Source organism: Haliotis rufescens, unplaced genomic scaffold (genome assembly GCF_023055435.1).
Source record: "Haliotis rufescens isolate VD_foot unplaced genomic scaffold, xgHalRufe1.0.p SCAF_7, whole genome shotgun sequence".
In the NCBI taxonomy this organism is placed as follows: Eukaryota; Metazoa; Mollusca; class Gastropoda; order Lepetellida; family Haliotidae; genus Haliotis; species Haliotis rufescens.
In genome coordinates this window covers 31,289,609-31,311,329 of record NW_025964361.1, presented here as the reverse complement: position 1 = coordinate 31,311,329, position 21,721 = coordinate 31,289,609, and the positions used below count along the sequence as shown (strand labels likewise).

Here is a 21,721-nt window from a genome sequence, read left to right as displayed (position 1 = left end):
GTTCTCCAGTACTATAGTATACATTCGTTTCAAAGGAGGGAAATACGGGAATTTGGTAGAAGGAGGGGGTTAGGGGTTGGCTTGTTTTTTTGTAAACTTGGTTGGCTTTTCGTGAACACCTGGTATCATTACTATTTGATATTGATTCATAAACACATTCTCATGATATAATCGGAATTGTACAATCGACTCTGATTTTTGCAGAGATTTCAATTGGATATGGAAAGGGTTTTAATTGTCGCTTTAATTAATTGTTTATTATATGTTGGGATTAGAGTAGGGGGTTCGGGGGATAAAGAGGTGGGTGGAAGGGGGTAGGGCTTAGAAGGGATTAGAGGCAGTAGTTTTTCGGGGCGTTAGCGGTTATCAATGCGTGTGTAAAGTAAGTACGTGAATGGCATCTTCACAACCAGGCGAACTAGCAGTGAAAGCTACATGAACGGATCACTGAAAATCAGTGATGACACTAGGTGTTCGCGGAACGAGTATTACTTAAAGCCCCACCCTGACTATAAATAGCCCGCAAGGTGGCGGTGTTTCAGTTTCGAACAATGACTGACAATGTAAACACAACCAAGTGTCGGGAGACGTTTTTTGAAAACCATACGGGAACCAAATAACCTTTGACCGTCAAACTTCGTATCAACTTGAATGACAAACCATGGATACAACAAATGGCTCCATATAAGTCAATACATTTTCTGTAGTTTAATCATAAAAAATCGAATCGATCGTGTTTGTCGTCTGCATCAATCACAGTGGGCGGAGCTTATTTACGGTTGCGCTATAAATAGCAAAGCACATTGTCATGTGTACATGTGACACATTCAATGCATTTGGGGTCAAAGTGTATTGTGTTGTATATTTTTACGGCAGAACAGCAGCAGAACATCAGTTTCGGTTAATGTAACAGTAACGATACTTAAATACGAAATTGACGACGCGATTCTTTCAGTTCAATCCGAAAATTACAGATATTTGTTTAGTTTTGGTCATTTGCATTCAACAGTTAGATTTGTGCCACACAATAATCAGTTTATATTCATAAAACTTAACAATAATTACACAGATTTTTTCAACTAGTGTTTAGGAAGGGGCCTAATTTGAAGCACCAGAAGTTCATCCAATATTTCTCAGCTTGACTACAATGGATGAATATGTCACGTGTATCAACATAACAATGCACATAAGCAACTGGTAAATAAGTAACTGAATATACTTGATGTTTTGACCTACATTAGGCGTATCCAGATAACATTGTACTTACGATAAACGAAAACTCCAATACACATATTCCAAGACAACTTTAATTATGAATTTCCTTTTCATTCACAGAATTTTCACACACAAAACTGAGTTTGATCATTAGATCCACACTTGTCCCATGTAATTTTTGTTCGGGGTATTTGGATACACTTCGCGCACAAGTTTTAAAATACAATCTGGGATCCCTTTCCCGTTTTGTCCACACCAATCCTTCATCTGCTGCAACGTTTAATTTCGTTTCTTCAAGTCCAAGTATCTACGATCTCTCCAAACACTTCGTTTATTTAGCTCAGTCCAGAAGCAATGTTTTCGAATCGACGAATTTCTGCAACATGGTGGCCGCACCATTCCCTAACTGCGATTGCCTGTGCCGTGTCACGCATGGTTGACAAAAGAAGTGTGAACATACATATTCGGTTCCACAATGAAATCTAGCTGCGACACTGATTCACTAATCCCAAGAGTCGTCACTGAATATCAATGTTTCTGTTGCACTTGCAAGGGCGGGAAGAGAGGCGCCATCTTGTCGATTCGAGGTGTGAATCGGAATGATGTCATCTTGAATTGGAACTTTCTCCACGATAAAGTCACCAATGTCATAACCGAAATGACCAAAGGCTCCCTGATTATGTCGAACAACTCTCCGTCAAATTAGGCTTCGCATGAAGTAACATTGCATGCAAAGTTGTCATTTAAATATCTGGGTAATTTTTATCAAAGTTTCTTAAATTTAACATGACCTTGTCCGGAAAAAAAAAAATGATGATAAAAAAAACAAAGCAGATGACAATAAAACCGATCGCACAAACGCATCACGGCAATGGCCATGGTAAACCGATGCACATGAGTTCCGTGTAAATTGAAATGTACATGCGTTCCCCCATTTCTTGCCCTATAAAAATCCACCCAGATCGGATAGCATTCGTTATTGAATTGCTACAACATACCAAGATTGACAAGAAATTGATTGCAAGCCCTTGGACGATTGCGAGCTGGACGAACCGCCCGGCAAGTTCACGTGAGGACCATATAAGGCTCCAGCAACGGTACCAGACCACCAACACTACAGATGACCGACAACGTAGCGGACGACCAGAAGCACAGAGGGTCGGCCCTGTGGGCTTCCAGTACATCGGTCCAGGGAGAGGCAATGGTGTCACAGCACCTCGGTACATTGATCAAGTCTTGAGACCACACGTCATACCTCATTTGGCACGAGTTTCAGCATGATAACGCCCGTGCCCACACTGCGAGAGCAACAAGAGACTTCCTCTTGCAGAATTGCATCAGAACCATGCAGTGGCCTGCCCTCAGTCAAAAACAGGATTCAAAGACGTTCCTCAGAGTGTAGGCGCAAGTGCCTATGGCTTTCATCAACCGCCTCATCCATTTCATGTGTCGATGTTGCACGGCAGTCATCAATGCACATGGCGGACACCCGAGATACTGACTTGTGATGCCATTTTCTGAGAGACTGGTGTTGTGTTTCACTTTAAGAACATTTGACACTTAAATTTCAACCTTGGTAATCAGTTTTGCTAAGTTTCATCTTTGTAATATGTCTCAAAGTATATTAACAGTGTTTGGACAAATAAGGTTTCTCATATATTTATTCATGGTGATGTTTCTTTTGCGGTTCAGTATATTTAGATACAGGAAACACGATAATTGTACAGTTGTAGAAGCGCACCTATAATATGTTATTTCAGAGACAATCTGTAATTTGAAGCGCACATAAATATGAATTATCATTTGTACAATGGGTCAAATGGCCTAACTGAAATAATCTATTTGTCTGATAACAACTGTACAATACTGATGACCCTACTGTCATTATGACGTAGGGATTCAATGTTCATAGTTTAGCCATCAATTTATATACTCCTTATTGAATAGATGCACAAATCATTTTCGTCATAGTATCACACAAGAAGTATATTATTCTGTCAAGTATGAGGGTTGCTGCTGAATGAGCTTATGCTTCCCATATTGACATTAACACAAGCGTACCATTTCTAATGCAGGATGTAGATCCTTACAGTCTACTAAATGTCATTACCTATCTGAAATCTTGTAACTTCGGACTAGCATTAGTTCCTTATGCTGTCAGCTCTACCGACTGCTTAAAAGATAGAACCATCCAATGGATGATGATAAGATTGCCATGTGATTTCTCGCTATTTCCATGTGAACATGAAAACAGCTATCGTCATTATAAGATGTGTGGTATAAAAATATTTTCTCTGCATATTAATACATTGAAGGCGTGTATCAACTAAACTGCCAGGCAAAAGAAAGAAAACACCCATGTTTGACTGTGGCTAAAAAGGAAACAAACAGAAAATGGTTATTTGATGGCGATGTATTTGATACGGGTATCGTAGTTATGTTTTGGACTTAACGTTTGCAGTGTGTCGGCGACTGTTTTCGGCCTAGTAAGGTTAAGGAAACATTTGTAATGTATTGGTCAAATCCAATTTTCGCATGTATACTTTCTTTTGCCCTGCAGTTTATTGAAGGTGAATGCTACACCCAGAGGATGCACTTGTAATGCATCACAGATTATAGTACTGACATACAAAACACAGTTATAGTGTGCACATAACAAACACAATTATAGTATTGAAATACCAAACACAATTATAATATTGACATATTAAACACAAACAATGCTGTTTCAAGCAATGCTCTCCGTTTTCTTCTTTGGCTGTTTCAAAACAGGTTGTCCACCGAAACCAGGATTAACAGTGCCTGTTTTCGGATCCCTTTCATAGGTCAAGAAACTCTGAAGGTCCGTTTGACCAAGTGGATTTCTCTCAAACTGTTCGTCCATGTCAGTGTCCACGAAGAAGAAGCCAACATCCCTTACGTCATCTTCATTGTCCACACAACCATCTTCACTAGCTACACCATTGTTGTCCAGTGTAACGTCAGATGCCTCAACATTGGCTTCCCCTTCTTCAGCTCCCTTTGCGCCATCAGCCATCTTTAACTGAATCTCCTGAAAGCCTGACCTCCTCCTGCGCTGTCCTGCTTTCTTTTGCTGGTCGGATATTCTTTTGGCTGGATATTTGAACACAGCTTGTTTCGGTTGAACACCACCACCTGGCTGTCTCGCATTTAATATGTTCATTGTCATCTCTATTTCTGATTGATTCAAACACTGTTGCGTTATCCCTTTCTTCCTCCTTGCTATAGCCCTGCCAGCGATCTTTTCTCGGTAAGGGGCAAAAGGACCCCCGTTGTCATCAATGACCTTTTTCTGTTTAGATTTATGTTTTCTACCTTGGGTCTTCTGTGTTCTGGATTCGCCATGGAGTTCTTGGTATTGCGTCTTGCCATCCTGCGTTGATGTTACTGTTGCAGCTGCTGTCATAGATGTTCCTGTTTCTGATCTGGACGTGTTCGGATCGCCACAATAACTGTCTTCTCCCACGTCCAAAGGGGCCACTTTATTCTTTCCGAAAACAGGCGAGGATGTGATCCTGACATTACATGTGCAAAAGGGTCCACTGTTGCTTCCAGATTCTAACGGCGGCATCTTGCGTCGGCAATCCATACAATAGTACAGTCGAAATACCTTAATCCACTGCATCACTGAAATACAATGCAATGTGATATACCTTACTGTTTTATTGTTCTTTGTCGACAGATATTTCAAGATGAATACCTTGTTCTCACCGCTATATTCCGATGCGATGTAAACTTTTTACTCACTCATTCACTCATTACTGAAGCTAGGCTGTACTGGAATCCAGGAATAAAAAACTGCATATATTCCAGCTAATGCCGTCGTATTGCAGGAGTATTGCTGGGGCAAATTTTGTTAGTGGCGGGTGCTATCGGTAGAGCAGGGCATGCTTAACCTTTTCACTAACACCTGGTCTCCTCAAGGATTTTCAGTTATCCTTTCATATAATCTATCCCTATTTTGCCTTTCACGCCCAGTGGATATCTGTTTCGGCAGATAATTGAGACTGGTTATTATCTGGCGTTGACGTTTTATATTCGACGTTTACCACTTGCTGAAATCACGAGCACTCCATGGTGCTAAGACAAGACACAGAATCATGGCGATTCTGAAATGGGATCCCACGTTCAGAGGTGTCTTATTCGCATATGCGACAGCGAATTGCGTTTACATTAGATAGTTGTCTGTACAGAGTGTATAAAGTATAGCTTACAGAGGTACACAGCTTCCTGTTGCGTTGACAAGTCCAAGCCTTTCGTCCCAATGATGACGATATCCTGTATTGTATCGAAGATCTCATCTTGGTAATTTATCTTTCTGTGGATCTGGACAAAATATCAGACATTGTGATGATATTAAATCGTAGAAAGTAGTATATGAATCAACAGAGAGGCAAACAAATTTCCAGTTACAAGCCAAAATTGTCTGTTTTTACAATCAATCGTCCCGAAAATGTTTTTTCTTTTGGCTTATTAAGAAGTTATTTATGTACCTACGTGATAAAATGGTGTTTTAGACAGGGCCTCGATCACAGAGCGGTCGTAGTGTGCTAAGAATGGATGCAGGGGGGTTGTGTTGTTGTTGGTGGTGGTAGTTCACTGGACACTGGAGATCTGACATGACGTGATGTGGGTCCCTTAACTTATTTCTATGGTTTGTTTTGAAACGCTTGTCAAAAACATATTTTGACTTAGACAAAGAATCCAGTAACCGACCCCCCCCACCCCGCCCCACCCCCTTTCCGAAAAGATAACTTGGATTACGAACATTTACATGGCTAGAGATACGATTATTTTGTGAAACGGGACACTGTTATGACAAGCATGCTTTGGAATTATTTTAAGTTTGAACAGTAATTATATCGGATAACCTCTGTCCTGAATTTTCATATCCTTGTATTCACACATATTTGTATTTTTTAGCAGAATTAACAAATAAACAATTTCTATCTCCATGTGCACTCTGAAAATGACCGGAAAAATACGATCAGATATAACGTAAACAATAAAAATTCACATTCACGATTCACATTCACGATACTAATATCTGAGGACATCTGTTTGCTTATGAAAACAAATCCAGTTCCAACTGACCCGATAAGCAGATGAGCCGATCACACCACACGGCAGGCAAGGGACACAACCCAGTATGTTATTCCAGTCAAACACGTGATTAAAGATGGCGCCACTCGTGACACAGAATCTTCCTCCAACGCTCAAGAACTCTCTTCTCAAGACTGTCTTGCCCCACTGTTGTAACGATGGGCCGAGATCAACCTGTAAAGGGGGAATAGCATATAGCATATTGTTTCCCTTCTCTGGGTAGATATGAGATGTCAATGTGAGGTTCACATATTCACAACATTTCATTGAAATGATTTTGCTTATACCTTCCTGTTATTTAAACATTGTACCATTTCCACTGCCACATGTTATCAAAGTCTGCATGGGTACTACAACGTAAGCATATACGAGTAACGAGTGAATTTATTTCAACGCCGCTTTTAACAGTATTTCATGTAAGAAGAAGAAAATGAAGATGAAGAAGATCGGTCAGTTTATTTAGGGTGGAATTATGGACTATTTCGTGGGAGATCGGGCCTATGCAGGTAAGAGACAAACTCCAGAATGCCCATATCAAAGACACACTACGGGCAGAATACAAATGTAGAAAATCTGGAGTTCAGAGCTGAACGCTCGCAATAGAGTCAAGGCCACAAATGCTTATGCTGTAACCGCCCTTTCGTACTCTTTTGGTGTTGTTGATTGGATGGGAACAGGAAATTCATGGTACTGACACCCTCAAACAAAGAATCATGTCAGACAATAGATCCCACGACCCTCGTTTTTCCTGGAATCGCGTATATTTACCAGTTATAATGGGAGGACGTGGTTTGATAAACGTGGAGGCGCTTCTTAATAGAATTTTATTTTGCACTTTTGCACACATTTAGAGGTCCATCCATGGTACGACCAAGAATATGTAGAGGGCGTCATGTCGACTTGGCAGCGCTTCCTGGGAGAAGTTCGCTGTCTGGGCTTCGTGTAGATGGGGAAAAGGCCCTGAGCTGATGAGTATCCTAACCATCCTGACAGTGCAAGGATCACCCAAACCCACTTTGCTGGTATTGTTTTGACACCCCCAAGGAAAGTAACTCCATCCAGCGAATAGGTAACCGATAGTCAATAAGCACATAATAAATAGTGACCTCTCCCAATCAGCACAATGTGAAGGATGAGACCCACATTTAACGTCACATGATATCTGGAGCATTGGCATGTTCATTTCATACTCCTACTAATGTCAGATGAAAACTGATCATTTTGCATTTTGTTTATTCTGTCAATATACTTAATGATATGATCAGATATCCCTGAAAAAAAAAATCTCATATAAAAGTCATATGTCTCATTGTGGATGGATCCTTATCTTAACTTGTCAAACATGTAATGCCGTATCGATGTTGTGATCTGTCTGTTGTGATAGTTGGGTTAACCAATACACTCCTATTTTGTAGCCTAGCATTCTTAATATTAAATATTTCCTCCATTCGTATAATTTGCCTTTTACGCCCAATGGAATCTGTTTCGGCAGATAATCGAAACTGATTATTCTCCAGCATTGACTTTTTTATATATTTACCTCCAATGAAAACTTTTTGCCATTCCCGAATCCTTCTTTCACGTCGGCCAGTTTGGAGGTGAGGTTCTTCATGCAGTTTGCCTCGGGGCTGATGAAGATGACCATGGGTACTGGAAACAAATTGGTAACACAATTAACCATAGAATCCCTCCAAGGTATATCGTAACGGTGAATAAACAACAATTGATATCCACACGAACAATGTTCTTCATAGTGCAGGTTGGCAAAGTGGTGCAAAGAGTTAAACTCCTCTCAGGAGGATTGTATCCCCTAAATTTGAAACAGGATCCTTCGGTGCCCGTGGGGATTCAGGGCTCCTTTATAATGCTTTAAGGTTAGGTTTGGCGACGTAACTGGTGGCATGGCACGATCGCGTTGGTCGTTGCTCACACGTGCAGTCGCTGGTTTGCCTTGACCGTAGGCGATTAGTCATAGCGGTTTAAAGCAGCATTCACTCACTTATTCACCCCTTGGTACCTCGCTTCAAGATTTACTCAAAGATTACGATTCAGGAGGTCTCAAAACAAATCCATAAGTCTCTTACATTGCACGTAATTGCCGTCGTATGATCGAACCACAGATCAGCGCTTAACCACTATCACTATGTTACGTACTTTCTGAATTGTCTTCCATGACGTTGCGGATTGTCAGAGTAACACACAGCAAGGAGGGGAAGGCGGAAAGACGACCCGTCACTGTGTCCAGCTCCTCCTCCGTTGAAACTTTAATAACCCTGTAAAACGTTAAGTTGTTTTTAGTGATAACAACTTCAGACGGCGAGACTTACAAACGCTTCGACCATCAGGCTGCTCCACCGCCTGTTTACCCTTTAAGAAACCTACCATGACTGTGTGAGTTCCTCCATGTATCCCCGGTCCGACGTTGACAACGACGCTGCACTCATGAGGATGTTAACGTCACCGTCGTACACGATTTCGTCATCAACAGTCCGGAATTTCGGATGTACAATCTCTGGGAATATTTGGAACACTCTCCACGGCACGACGACGATGCCTGCAGTCGGCACTGCCAGGAAGGTGTCGGTGACGCAGGGGTTGAAGTCCTCGGGGAGCTGGCTCTCTGCCTCCAGCACGATGTCGGACATGGTCGAAGGGGCTCGCGCAGGTGATGTCATCTTGTCTTGTAGTAGTCAGTACTGGAATACAATCAAATACTCAGTACTGGAATACAATCAAATACTCACTACTGGCATACAATCAAATACTCACTATTGGAATACAATCAAATACCCAGTACTGGAATACAATCAAATACTCAGTACTAGCATACAATCAAATACTCACTATTGGAATACAATCAAATACTCAGTACTGGAATACAATCAAATACTCAGTACTGGAATACAATCAAATACTCAGTACTGGAATACAATCAAATACTCACTACTGGCATACAATCAAATACTCACTATTGGAATACAATCAAATACTCAGTACTGGAATACAATCAAATACTCAGTACTAGCATACAATCAAATACTCACTACTGGCATACAATCAAATACTCACTATTGGAATACAATCAAATACTCAATACTGGAATACAATCAAATACTCAGTACTAGCATACAATCAAATACTCACTATTGGAATACAATCAAATACTCAGTACTGGAATACAATCAAATACTCAGTACTGGAATACAATCAAATACTCAGTACTGGAATACAATCAAATACTCACTACTGGCATACAATCAAATACTCACTATTGGAATACAATCAAATACTCAGTACTGGAATACAATCAAATACTCAGTACTAGCATACAATCAAATACTCACTACTGGCATACAATCAAATACTCACTATTGGAATACAATCAAATACTCAATACTGGAATACAATCAAATACTCAGTACTAGCATACAATCAAATACTCACTACTGGAATACAATCAAATACTCACTACTGGCATACAATCAAATACTCACTACTGGCATACAATCAAATACTCACTACTGGCATACAATCAAATACTCACTATTGGAATACAATCAAATACTCAGTACTGGAATACAATCAAATACTCAGTACTAGCATACAATCAAATACTCACTACTGGAATACAATCAAATACTCACTACTGGCATACAATCAAATACTCACTACTGGCATACAATCAAATACTCACTACTGGCATACAATCAAATACTCACTACTGGCATACCATCAAATACTCACTACTGGCATACAATCAAATACTCAATACTGGAACATAATCGAATGCTCACAACTGGAATGCAATCAAATACTCACTACTGGCATACAATCAAATACTCAATACTGGAACATAATCGAATACTCACAACTGGAATGCAATCAAATACTCACTACTGGCATACAATCAAATACTCACTACTGGAATACAATCAAATACTCACTACTGGCATACAATCAAATACTCACTACTGGAATACAATCAAATACTCACTACTGGCATACAATCAAATACTCAATACTGGAACATAATCGAATACTCACAACTGGAATGCAATCAAATACTCAATACTGGAATACAATCAAATACTCAACACGGGAATACTATCTAACACTCAATGATGGAATAAACTCAAATACTCACTACTGGAATACAATCAGATAATCTGTACTGAAATAAAGTCAAATACTCACTACTGGAATACAAACAAATACTCAATACTGGATTACAATGAAATACACTATTGAAGTACCATCAATTACTACTGGAATACAATGAAATATTCATTACTGGAATACAATGAAATATTCATTACTGGAATACAATCAAATACTCAATACTGGAATACAATGAAAAACTCAAATACTCAATACTGGAATACAATGAAAAACTCACAACTGGAATACATTTAAATACTCAGTACTGGAATATACTCAAATACTCAGTACTGGAATACAATCAAATACTCAGTACTGGAACACAATCAATTTATCATTACTGGAATACAATCAAATACTCACTACTGGATTACAATCAAATACTCACTACTGGAATACAATCATATACCCAATACTCGAATACAATGAAAACCTCACTACTGGACCGGAATACAATCAAATACTTACTAGTGGAATATAATCAAATACTCAATACAGGAATGCAATCAAATACCCAATTCTGGAATATAGCCAAATAATCAGTATTGTAATACCAACAATCACTGAATACCGGAATACAATCAAATGATCGATACTAGAATACAAACAAAGACAATATTCCTTAATAGTGAGTGAGTGAGTGAGTGAGTGAGTATAGTTTTACGCTGCTCTTAGCATGTCCCACTTCACACATTGTACCCTTGAGGGAAATCGCACCCGGGCCTTTGGCGGGACGAGCGTGCGATTTAACCACCCGGCTCGAGATGGAAACGGTCGGAATCCGGTGCAAAAACGAAATTTGAGTTGAAAAAGTATTTTGATAAACGTGTGTAAACATAAAAAGATGTCTTAGGGACGGGGCAATTTGTACGTCGGACTGGGCATGCAGAAAGTATTTATTTTAAGTATTGTTTCATTTAACAATAATGATATTGATAAAACAATGACAGGTCGTGCACTGGGTTCGATACCACAGAATAACACCATATTCGTTTCGTTATTTTCATACTGTGATTATCATATTTAAAGTGTATTCATGATCTACAGATGAAAAATACGATTTTAGATACTTCTATTAACCACATGAAATCAATTTATCAAATTGTATTGTATTTACTCCGACGAAATGGTCAACATCTTATTTCGCCGCAGTTTGCTATATTACAACTGTCTCCCAGAGGCATGTGATTAATCAAGTCAACTGTAAATTACGATCGATGTTGGCGTGGTGCGATGGCACACAAGCAACCATTTATGTCTCTTTATAGACATTTGATCCTCACCTGTGTCAGTTCTTACACAGGTAGCTGTCCCGGATTACACGTGGAGGATGTTGACATTGCATACACTTTGATTTTCTTTTAGGAATTTTGCGTTAATGATTGTAATGAAGACCTTTTATATTTTCCTAAGAATCATGATAACTCGTTAGGAGTCGCTATAGCTAGCGATCATTTATAATCTATTGAGAAACAACCTGTGGAAATAAGTGTTGTGCTCAAACCCCAATCAAAGGGCTTAACAAATACACACTGTCGCAAACATGGAATTCTATGCTTCTCTTGATCATGAAACCTAGTAAAAAACTAAGATAGCAGATCTTCCAATATATTTTAATGGCCCATAAGTAATAGATTCGCGTTGCGTTTTCGACTGTCAAGATCTGTCACAGATTGCTGTGTGACAATAGCCTGAGTTGCACACTTGACTGGGTATACAATCTGTTGTATCGGGCGACGTGTACCTACACGACACAATATCTCTCCCGCTTTGTACAAGCGTGGTGGCCATTGGAGCAGTCACTTCCTGGTTGGCAGAGAGAGGCCATGCACAATGAGCACGGGTCACGTCGTTGTCATGGCACCACGTAAACAAAACCCAGCTGCGGGTGTTTTTCCAAACAGTGTCTCGTCTTCTGTCTGTGTCAAACATTCAATGGATAAGCGACAGCATTTGAAATATTGTATGTTACTTTTGTATTGAAGAAAAGGGTTGAAAATGTATTACACTAAAACTTAAATATGGAATGCAGTAATATGATTTCTCTGAAACACTTACCATATATTGTTGTTTATTTACTGTAAACGCGAGACAGGCAATCTTCAGTTGTGTTCTGTTCATGCATTAACTGTAACCACATCAAACAAGGTTTATACCGTTGTGTTTTATTGTTGTGTTATGACACAATAGTATGCGTACACAGCTATGTATTACTATTAAATATAATATACGTGTATCAATAACCCTCTGACACTGGCTATTGCAAAATAAATAATTACATACTTGCTATCCACTAAGATCTTCAGGATGACTCAGACAATAGTTCACATAAACCACGACAGTAATTTGAGTTAGCGTATATGGCATACATGTGTCATTCCTTGAAATAGGTCTGTGTTTCCGTGAACTATCATATTTCATGTTTCCTTGAAAAGGTTTATGAATCTACACAGACCATCAACTTAAGACATAACAAAAGACGGTAACAAAAAGTAACGACTGACCCAGTTAATATAGTCATTACTGTTTTTAGTGTTATCAACCAAGTGACTCCCGAAGTTTTGAAATAACAAACCGATTAAGGTTGATTTTACATTTTATACAGAAGACGATCTTTGAAATGATCACTTTGATTTATTTACCTGTTTTTTTTGTAAACTCTGTTGCATTCAAAGAAACAACCCTCACATATTAAAGAATCATAGAGGTCATTTATGTTGTGCGGTTCAATGTGTTAATAATGTAGGTAACATTCTATCTCCCTCTCTCTCTCCCCCTCTCTCTCTCTCTCTCTTCCTATATTATATATATAAATTCAGTGAAAAGTTATTCAAATATTCAAATACGGATATACAGAACCATATTTCCTAGCCATTACGACATATCCCTCCTACATTCAACTAGAGACAAGTATGAGAAAGAGTATGATGGATAACAACCTCTTTAGTACACATACACAACATGTCCGGGCTACATATTGCCCCTTCAACAGGTGTGAGAAGTAACAGATAACAATTATAACACAACTAATTGAGAATACGCAGAAAAGGACTCACCCCTGATCAACTGTAATCCAATGACACCCGAGAATGAGAACGCGACCTGGGGGTCCGTTATTTACAACCCTGTGTTTACCTGGAGTAAACAGGTGTGCTCACTGTGGTAGGCTGTTGACGCCGTGCTGTAATAGTCGATATAACCAATCTATACATGACGTAACATTGATTCTGTTAATGTATAATGATACAAGGGCAGATATCTAGCTCTTCACACTAGTACATGATGCTCAGTCAGCCGTGTACAACCAGGTCACGATAACCGTCTGTGTTCCTTATGAGTCGGAATCGTACGATGGACTCGCCGTTTAGCATAGCTTTCTTATGATTATGGAACGGGTTTTGTCGCTTTTATTTACGTGTAGGTGTCTTTAGGTTGGTATCATTTGTTGGCTTCATTTAAATTTTAGTTTGTGTTTTACTTATCGCATAGTTTCAGAGTTGTGCCTGAGTGAGTGAGTGAGTGAGTTGGGTTTTTAACGCTGCTTTTAACAGTATTACAGTTATAACACGGCGTGTCAGCTTAATGTGGGAGGAAAGCCCGAAGTGATGCAGGTCTCAGACGTTTACCACTTCGGTGAAACCCACGAGCACGGGTATGGTGCTGACAAAGCTAGAAACATAATCGGGGCGAACCGGGATTCGAACCAATGATCATAGGTTTCTGGCGTGCCCAAGGGACGCAACTCTGAACAGCGAATCGCGGCGCCTCAGACAACTGGGCCACCCATGCCCCAAGTTGTACCTGAAAGTCTCTCAATAAAAAACAACAACAAAAAACAAACAAACATAAAATTCACCGTGAAGTGTCCGTTTTCTACAAAGTATCGCATGGGACAATATGCGAGACGACGTTTTATTTGTTAGTGTGTTTCTTTGATTGGTGTTTAACGCCGCACTCAGCAATATATCGACAGTATGACGGCGCTCTGTACAGAATCGACTCTGGACCAGACAACGAGTTACTGAGATAATGATTATTAAACAACGTAATTGGGATACCATGACATGCATAAACCATGCTAGTGATTCAGACCAGCTGATCCTGTAAGTTGTCTCTTGCGACAAGAGTTGGTTGCCGGAGAAACCAACGAGCACGTGCAATGTGCTGCAAAACCTAGAAACATAATCAGGGCAAACCGGGATTCGAACCAATGATCATAGGTTTCTGAAACGAACTCACCATAGCTATCTGCGGCGCCTTTGACGACTGGGTCAACCTTTCTTCCCATTTTGTTAGACGGGCATTACATGTAATTCTGTTCTTGTTTACTCGACATGTACAGTTTGTTTCCATTTTCGGAGATGTTTAAGATCGACAGGAATGAGAAAAATAAATGTACAATTCTGTAGGTCTGTATATTTTGCCATGATGTGATGTTGATTTAGACATTTAATCCTGTAAAATTATGGTTTTACTTTAGGTTGATGAAACACATTAGAAATCTTAACATTATTTACAGTCCATATGATAATGTCTTTATCACTCTCGCGTATGACTGGCCATATTGAATATATTTTAACGAGGTTATACGACGAAGGAAGCGTATAAATGAAGCTATAATACGATGCTACATAAGTTATTCCAAGAATGACAACAGAATGATTTTGAACTATGACTGGCAAAGATTCGTGAGGTTAAAGAGCTATGCAAAATAACAAATATAAAGTGTGATTTTGCATGTAAAAACAAGAAATAATTATTTATAAACCGATACAAGCATCATGAAACATTTCCCATGATAATGTACTTACCGTGTGTACTCTGGGCAGATACGTGAACATGTAGCCTAGAAAGTAATTATACGAACTACAGCATTTTCAGGATCTTCTCGTACATTTATGACTGAATGAACACACACTATTAAACCGAATATTTGATAGATTCTCTTTAGAATAGCCCATAAGCATGTGGCTTGAGTGGGCGTTAATATCTCCGTCGGGACATTGACCTTTCACTGATCAGACACGCCATGGATGGTAGATTTCTGTGTCAAATATTCCACTACGTCATGGTATTGGCTGAAAGAGCGTCGGTCAATCTAGGTCAACAAACATTCCAGTCATCAATGGCATATTGTGATGATCATTGACGTCTTCGTGACTTTTGTACACGTATGAGGGCAAGCCCTGGTCTTGGAGAGGGAGGTAGGGGTAACTCATAAATATTTACTCTAAGGAAATGTTTAAATGATGTGAGGTTGCAGTTAGATTATCGACCAATGAAATATAGATTGTGTTTTGTTCCGCTCATAGCTCTTCTGTACGGGATGACGGAATCATGCTTGTGATTACGAATGGCACCGGTGGAGAAAACTGAAAAAGATGAATCGCAACATGGAAATAACGACGTGTTGACGGAATATTGCTATGACGAAGACAAATTAAACTCACTACAAGATGTTCATACCGAACACTGCAAAAGTCCGCATACTCAATATCGCTTGTTTTATGTTTGTTATTTGTAGCATTTTCTGCAGATTATTATGCAAATTCGTCCTTTATATAATACATGGTTTTAAAACTTGTACATAAGTTTGCAAATACAAATGTATGTTAAAACAGTACGATCGTATGCATAGCTTATCCGACCGTGACGTTTTCATATTTCACCCTATGACACTGACACTGGGCATCGAACCGTAGACTGGGGTAATACTTGTATGGACTTGCGTGATGCGTGAATAAGAGCTATACAAATGTACAGTGTGAATGTAGACATTTGAACACCAGATACGACAAAAATTACAGGTCCCAATTTAATCATTTTTGTCCTGCTGTTTAGGAATTTTGTAAAATGTTATTTTTTTTAACAATAAAAGAGAAGTAACAGTCTAAACCGGAAGTTCCAAATAAGTCGCATCAAACTGAACTACACCCATGAGACTTTCCGGTATAATGCAGGATGTATTTTCTGGAACCGGAAGCTTGGTAATCCAAAACGTATGTACTAACAACTCAATTACAGAAATAGCGAGAACCATGTGAGTTTCTGATACAAAGTTCAAATGCAGGAAGTGTGTTCCGAAACATGAACATAGTACACAGTGGAAGTACCAATAACTTTCTTATAAACAGAGCTGGAACCATTGGACTCTCTGGTTTCATATTCTAATGGAGTAAGAATATGTTTTATGAATCGAGTTGTGACATGATCCAAACTGGTTTGATTTAAACATATTTATTCACAAGGAGTGAACGGGATTGGGGGACAAGTTCTTCCAACTTAGAATGCCCTCTCCCTGGTATTTACAAAATATTCACAATTTCAAATTCAATATATATGCATAAAACATAAAACACTATAGATGAGAGAGAGAGAGAGGGAGAGAGAGAGAGAGAGAGAGAGAGAGAGAGAGAGAGAGAGAGAGAGAGTAACATTATTGAATGAACAGTTCTTTACACGAATCTTTTAGTTGTACATATATAATGTTGTACTGCCTTAAATATAGCTTCATTTTCTGTAACAACGTGGTCTGCATTGCCGTGTAACAGTAAGTGTACATCAATAGGTATGTTATGAACAATATTTTTAAGGCTGTTTAACATAATTTCACGCTGATGACTAAACAATGGACATTCGATGAGATAATGATATGCATTTTCACATGTATTCGAACATGTACAGTTCGGGTGATCTTTTATACCAATTTTATATAAATCATAGTTCAACTGACTGCACATGTATCTCAGTTTTGTGTGTAAGATATTATATTTTCTTTTTCCATAAGCGAAGTACGCAGGTGACGTGGGGTTGTGCTTTTGTAGCGAATTTTTAAAACAAGAAATCGTAGAATTTCGATCTGATAACGGAATAGAGTTCCACAATCAGGGAAGACGATGGGTAAAAGGATTCACACGAATGTCTTAGTCTTGTGAGAGGAACACTGATGTTTTCAGAGTTTCTGAGACTGTATGAGTTTTTTGCAGCAACGGTTTTGGGTAGAATATCTGTTAAATAGGAAGGGGCCATGTTATGATTAATTTTGAAGAAAAGACAAAGTTTACGTTTCTTTCTACGCTCAACTAAGGGTTCCCAACCGGTTTCGTAATATAATGAATGCCTGGGGGCATATTTAGGTAGACCAGTTACAATGCGTGCAGCTTCTAATTGTAATTGTTCTAATTTCTCACTTTGTCCTTCGGTGCAACCATCCCAAACCTCACATGCGTATTCAAAGTATGGTCTTATGAACATTTTATATATATTGTTAATGGTATTTCTGTGAAGTAGATGTTTGAGTTTTCTCATTGAGTAAATCTGGTATAGGCCCGTATACAGCCTCATACCTATCCAGGCCAACACACCTGATCTTGTCCGTTTTGATAAATCCAATGCAATCATTTATATCATTGAATTTTCTGTCCCTTTTGACACTAATGTGAATAACAAGATTCAGGAAAAACATGGCAAATATGCGGACCTCACTTTCGAAATGTCACGCTTGCACTCCAAGCACAAAGATGTCCGACTGCCCATTGTTCTCGGTGGCTTAGGTTTGGTACCTCCAAATCTATTGACTGACTTTGGAAGAGTACCCGTGGTTGCTGCCAGGAATACGTCCTTCTGGCAATCTGGATAGTGCAGAAGGCTGCGGTGTTGGTGAGTCTTCACATTCTCCGAAAGGTTCTGGTTTGGTTAGACTGGGCAGTCCTATTCGCTGTCTGGGCTGCGTGTAGAGGGGACAAGGGCCCCTAGCTGATCTTGAGCCAAACAAAGCCTGATCACCCAAACCCTCTTTGCTGCATTTTTAAATCTGTAAATAATAATAAGAACAATACGTTAAACGTGACATTATATTACATCTTACTTGACATTAACATATTACACAAAAGAGATTTAACATACCACGTGAAATAAATACATCACAGTTTGTTATACCTAAGAATATGCATAGAATTACATAAACGTACGTATTATGTTGCTGACAAACTGAATATGATTATCAGGCTGAATTTGGGATTCTAACCAACAATTACAGGATTCTGGCACGCTGGAGGAGCGCAACTAGGCAGGCTAGAAGTCTGGGCCAGTCGTGACATGAAACTGAAGGAGGATATAAACGTTGAGGTTACGGAACACGAGCACCTTATCCAATACACAGAGGGAGACAATATAGGGTTTATTGTCAGACGAGCCAAACATTCCTTTCCGATTTTTATCAGGACATCCTGTGAACAATTTAGTTTATTGTTTTATCAGAGGCAGGTCGTAAATAATGGAGCCTTGGCTAGGCAAATCAGTTGAGGTGGCATGATCAATATACCACGCCCTCGGGCACAATTAGGCAAGTCAACATACCACGCCCTCGGGCACAGTTAGGCAAGTCAACATACCGAGCCCTCGGGCACAATTAGGCAAGAACATCATACCGCGCCCTCGGGCACAATTAGCCAAGTCAACATACCATGCCCTCGGGCAGGGTTAGGCAAGTCAACATACCACGCCCTCGGGCACAATTAGGCAAGTCAACATACCACGCCCTCGGGCACAGTTAGGCAAGTCAACATACCGAGTCCTCGGGGACAATTAGGCAAGTCAACATACCACGCCCTCGGTCACAATTAGGCAAGTCAACATACCACGCCCTCGGGCACAATTAGCCAAGTCAACATACCACGCCCTCGGGCACAGTTAGGCAAGTCAACATACAACGCCCTCGGGCACAATTAGGCAAGTCAACATACCACGCCCTCGGGCACAATTAGGCAAGTCAACATACTACGCCCTCGGACACAATTAGGCAAGTCAACATACCACGACCTCGGGCACAATGAGGCAAATCAACATACCACGTCCTCGGCCACAATTAGGCAAGTCCACATACCACGCCCTCGGGCACAATTAGCCAAGTCAGCATACCACGCCCTCGGGCACAGTTAGGCAAGTCAACATACCACGCCCTCGGGCACAATTAGGCAAGTCAACATACCACGCTCACGGGCACAATTGGGCAAGTCAACATACCACGCCCTCGGTCACAATTAGGCAAGTCAACATACCACGCCCTCCGGCACAATTAGGCAAGTCAACATACCACGCTCACGGACACAATTAGGCAAGTCAACATACCACGCCCTCGGGCACAATTAGGCAAGTCAACATACCACGCCCTCGGGCACAATTAGGCAAGTCAACATACCACGCCCTCGACCACAATTAGGCAAGTCCACATACCACGCCCTCGACCACAACTAGGCAAGTCAACATATCACGCTCACGGGCACAATTAGGCAAGTCAACATACCACGCCCTCGGGCACAATTAGGCAAGTCAACATACCACGCCCTCGGGCACAATTAGGCAAGTCAACACACCACGCCCTCGGGCACAATTGGGCAAGTCAACATACCACGCCCTCGGTCACAATTGGGCAAGTCAACATACCACGCTCACGGGCACAATTAGGCAAGTCAACATACCACGCCCTCCGGCACAATTAGGCAAGTCAACATACCACGCCCTCGACCACAATTAGGCAAGTCCACATACCACGCCCTCGACCACAATTAGGCAAGTCAACATACCACGCTCACGGTCACAATTAGGCAAGTCAACATTCCACGCCCTCGGGCACAATTGGGCAAGTCAACATACCACGCCCTCGGGCACAATTAGGCAAGTCAACATACCACGCCCTCGGGCACAATTAGTCAGGTCAACATACCACGCCCTCGGTCACAATTAGGCAAGTCAACATACCACGCCCTCGGGCACAATGAGGCAAATCAACATACCACGTCCTCATTTAGGCACACAATTAGGCAAAGTACACGGCCTGTCCAACCGATTCCCGTGTCAGGATGCCAGGCACAAATCTCAAATATCTGCCAAAATGTAGGGCGTAAAAACGACACTGTATTGAAACCTGAATGGAACACTATATCACTGAAGGATGACACCCTGTGTATCGCCTTACCGTCACAACCCTCCCCACACACAATGTCATTACAAGTTATAGTGCCAGTGCGTATGGAAACTCATTGTAAAGGTCATGACATAGGTTACCATCGAGCATTGCGCATCATGTCGACCATAAAATGTCTAGAATGAGAGGTCTTTAATGATGAAAAGCATAAGTTTCTTGAAATTTGAATAGTGAGTGAGTGAGTTCCCATGTCGGGTATCAAAAACCGGGTCTTCGGCGTGACGAGCGAACGCTTGAACCACTAGGCTACCCGACCGCCCCTGAAATTTGAATAAAATGTCCATACTATAAAATACATAAGCAGTTGAGTTGTGTGTGTGTGTGTGCGTGTGCGTGTGCGTGTGCGTGCGTGTGCGTGTGCGTGTGCGTGTGTGCGTGTGCGTGTGTGCGTGCGCGTGTGCGTGTGCGTGTGTGTTGTTTAACGCCGCACTCAGTAATAGTAAAGCTGTATGACGTCGGTCTGTAAATAATTGAGTCTGGACCAAACAATCGAGTGACTGACATCATGAGTTTACCCATTGAGATACGATGACATAAACAAAGTCAGCGAGTCTGAGCACCGATCCTGTTAACCGCCTCTAACGCCAAGTACGGGTTGCTGAAGACCCGCATCTTAACAGGGGAGGCATCCTAGAACTTGTGCTACGTCTTGACTCACAGTGCTACCCGTGTCCCAGCATGGAGTCACGTAATGGACGTATTGGTTCTTCCTGTTACAACGTGGCATTAATTGTTTTATATCCACGACGCTGGCGTTGTAATTGAGTATTACTCGTGTTACCATGTCCTTTGGCGGACGCTGTCCGCGTGCCCACATTCAACTCAACGTGAAGTAAATCAAAAACTGTTATAATAGTTTCATTATTCTTTACTAGTATCAACTTCTAGAATGGCAATCAGAGACACGTGTTTTCAAATGCGTATTTAGAGAACACAACCTATCACTTTGGTCTTGAAAACTACCGGCAACACCATGCATAAATCTGATAACATGTCTGTCTTAATGATATGACAGTCATAGTTCCTGTTTTTTTTATTTGCAGTGTTTGTGTAACATTGGGCAGACCTCCCGCCTATGTTTGTGTAATTAAATGTACATGTTTTAATCCAGTATTTAACGCGTGAAACATGTTTGTAGTGCCCTTATTGCCATTGCATGCCGTGAGGCTGCATCTACGCAATCAATAACGTTACGATTCAGTGTTAATGCAGGTTGGGCAATGTTTCGGCAATGTTTAC

The 21,721-nt window shown here is 40.5% G+C and overlaps 1 protein-coding gene across 3 annotated transcripts; it reads right to left on the bottom strand.

Moving 5' to 3' along the window:
* Positions 1-1,289: 1,289 nt before the first annotated feature.
* On the bottom strand, positions 1,290-13,791 carry LOC124148163. Of its 3 annotated transcripts, XM_048387862.1 has the most exons (8): positions 13,554-13,791; positions 12,556-12,625; positions 8,722-9,035; positions 8,494-8,612; positions 7,880-7,989; positions 6,331-6,513; positions 5,451-5,562; positions 1,290-4,863 (listed from the first exon to the last, which is right to left on the bottom strand). In XM_048387862.1, exons 3-8 carry the CDS (start codon positions 9,012-9,014, stop codon positions 3,944-3,946), a joined length of 1,737 nt encoding a protein of 578 aa, XP_048243819.1. In that variant the 5' UTR covers positions 9,015-9,035; positions 12,556-12,625; positions 13,554-13,791; the 3' UTR covers positions 1,290-3,943. The 3 variants fall into 3 exon arrangements, with proteins under 3 accessions (XP_048243819.1, XP_046375089.2, XP_048243820.1); XM_046519133.2 differs by lacking the exon at positions 12,556-12,625; XM_048387863.1 differs by lacking the exon at positions 12,556-12,625 and having other exon boundaries at positions 13,656-13,790.
* Between the last annotated feature and the right edge of the window lie 7,930 nt (positions 13,792-21,721).

What these genes read in the sequence shown, in the direction of transcription:
- LOC124148163 (XM_048387862.1), bottom strand. Translation starts at nt 9,014, where the DNA reads ATGACATCACCTGCGCGAGCCCCTTCGACCATGTCCGACATCGTGCTG. An exon ending in GCAAAAAGTTTTCATTGGAG is followed by an intron (nt 6,514 to 7,879) that starts GTAAATATATAA and finishes CCCCCTTTACAG; the next exon opens with GTTGATCTCGGCCCATCGTT. An exon ending in TCGGCTCATCTGCTTATCGG is followed by an intron (nt 5,563 to 6,330) that starts GTCAGTTGGAAC and finishes TATTTTGTCCAG; the next exon opens with ATCCACAGAAAGATAAATTA.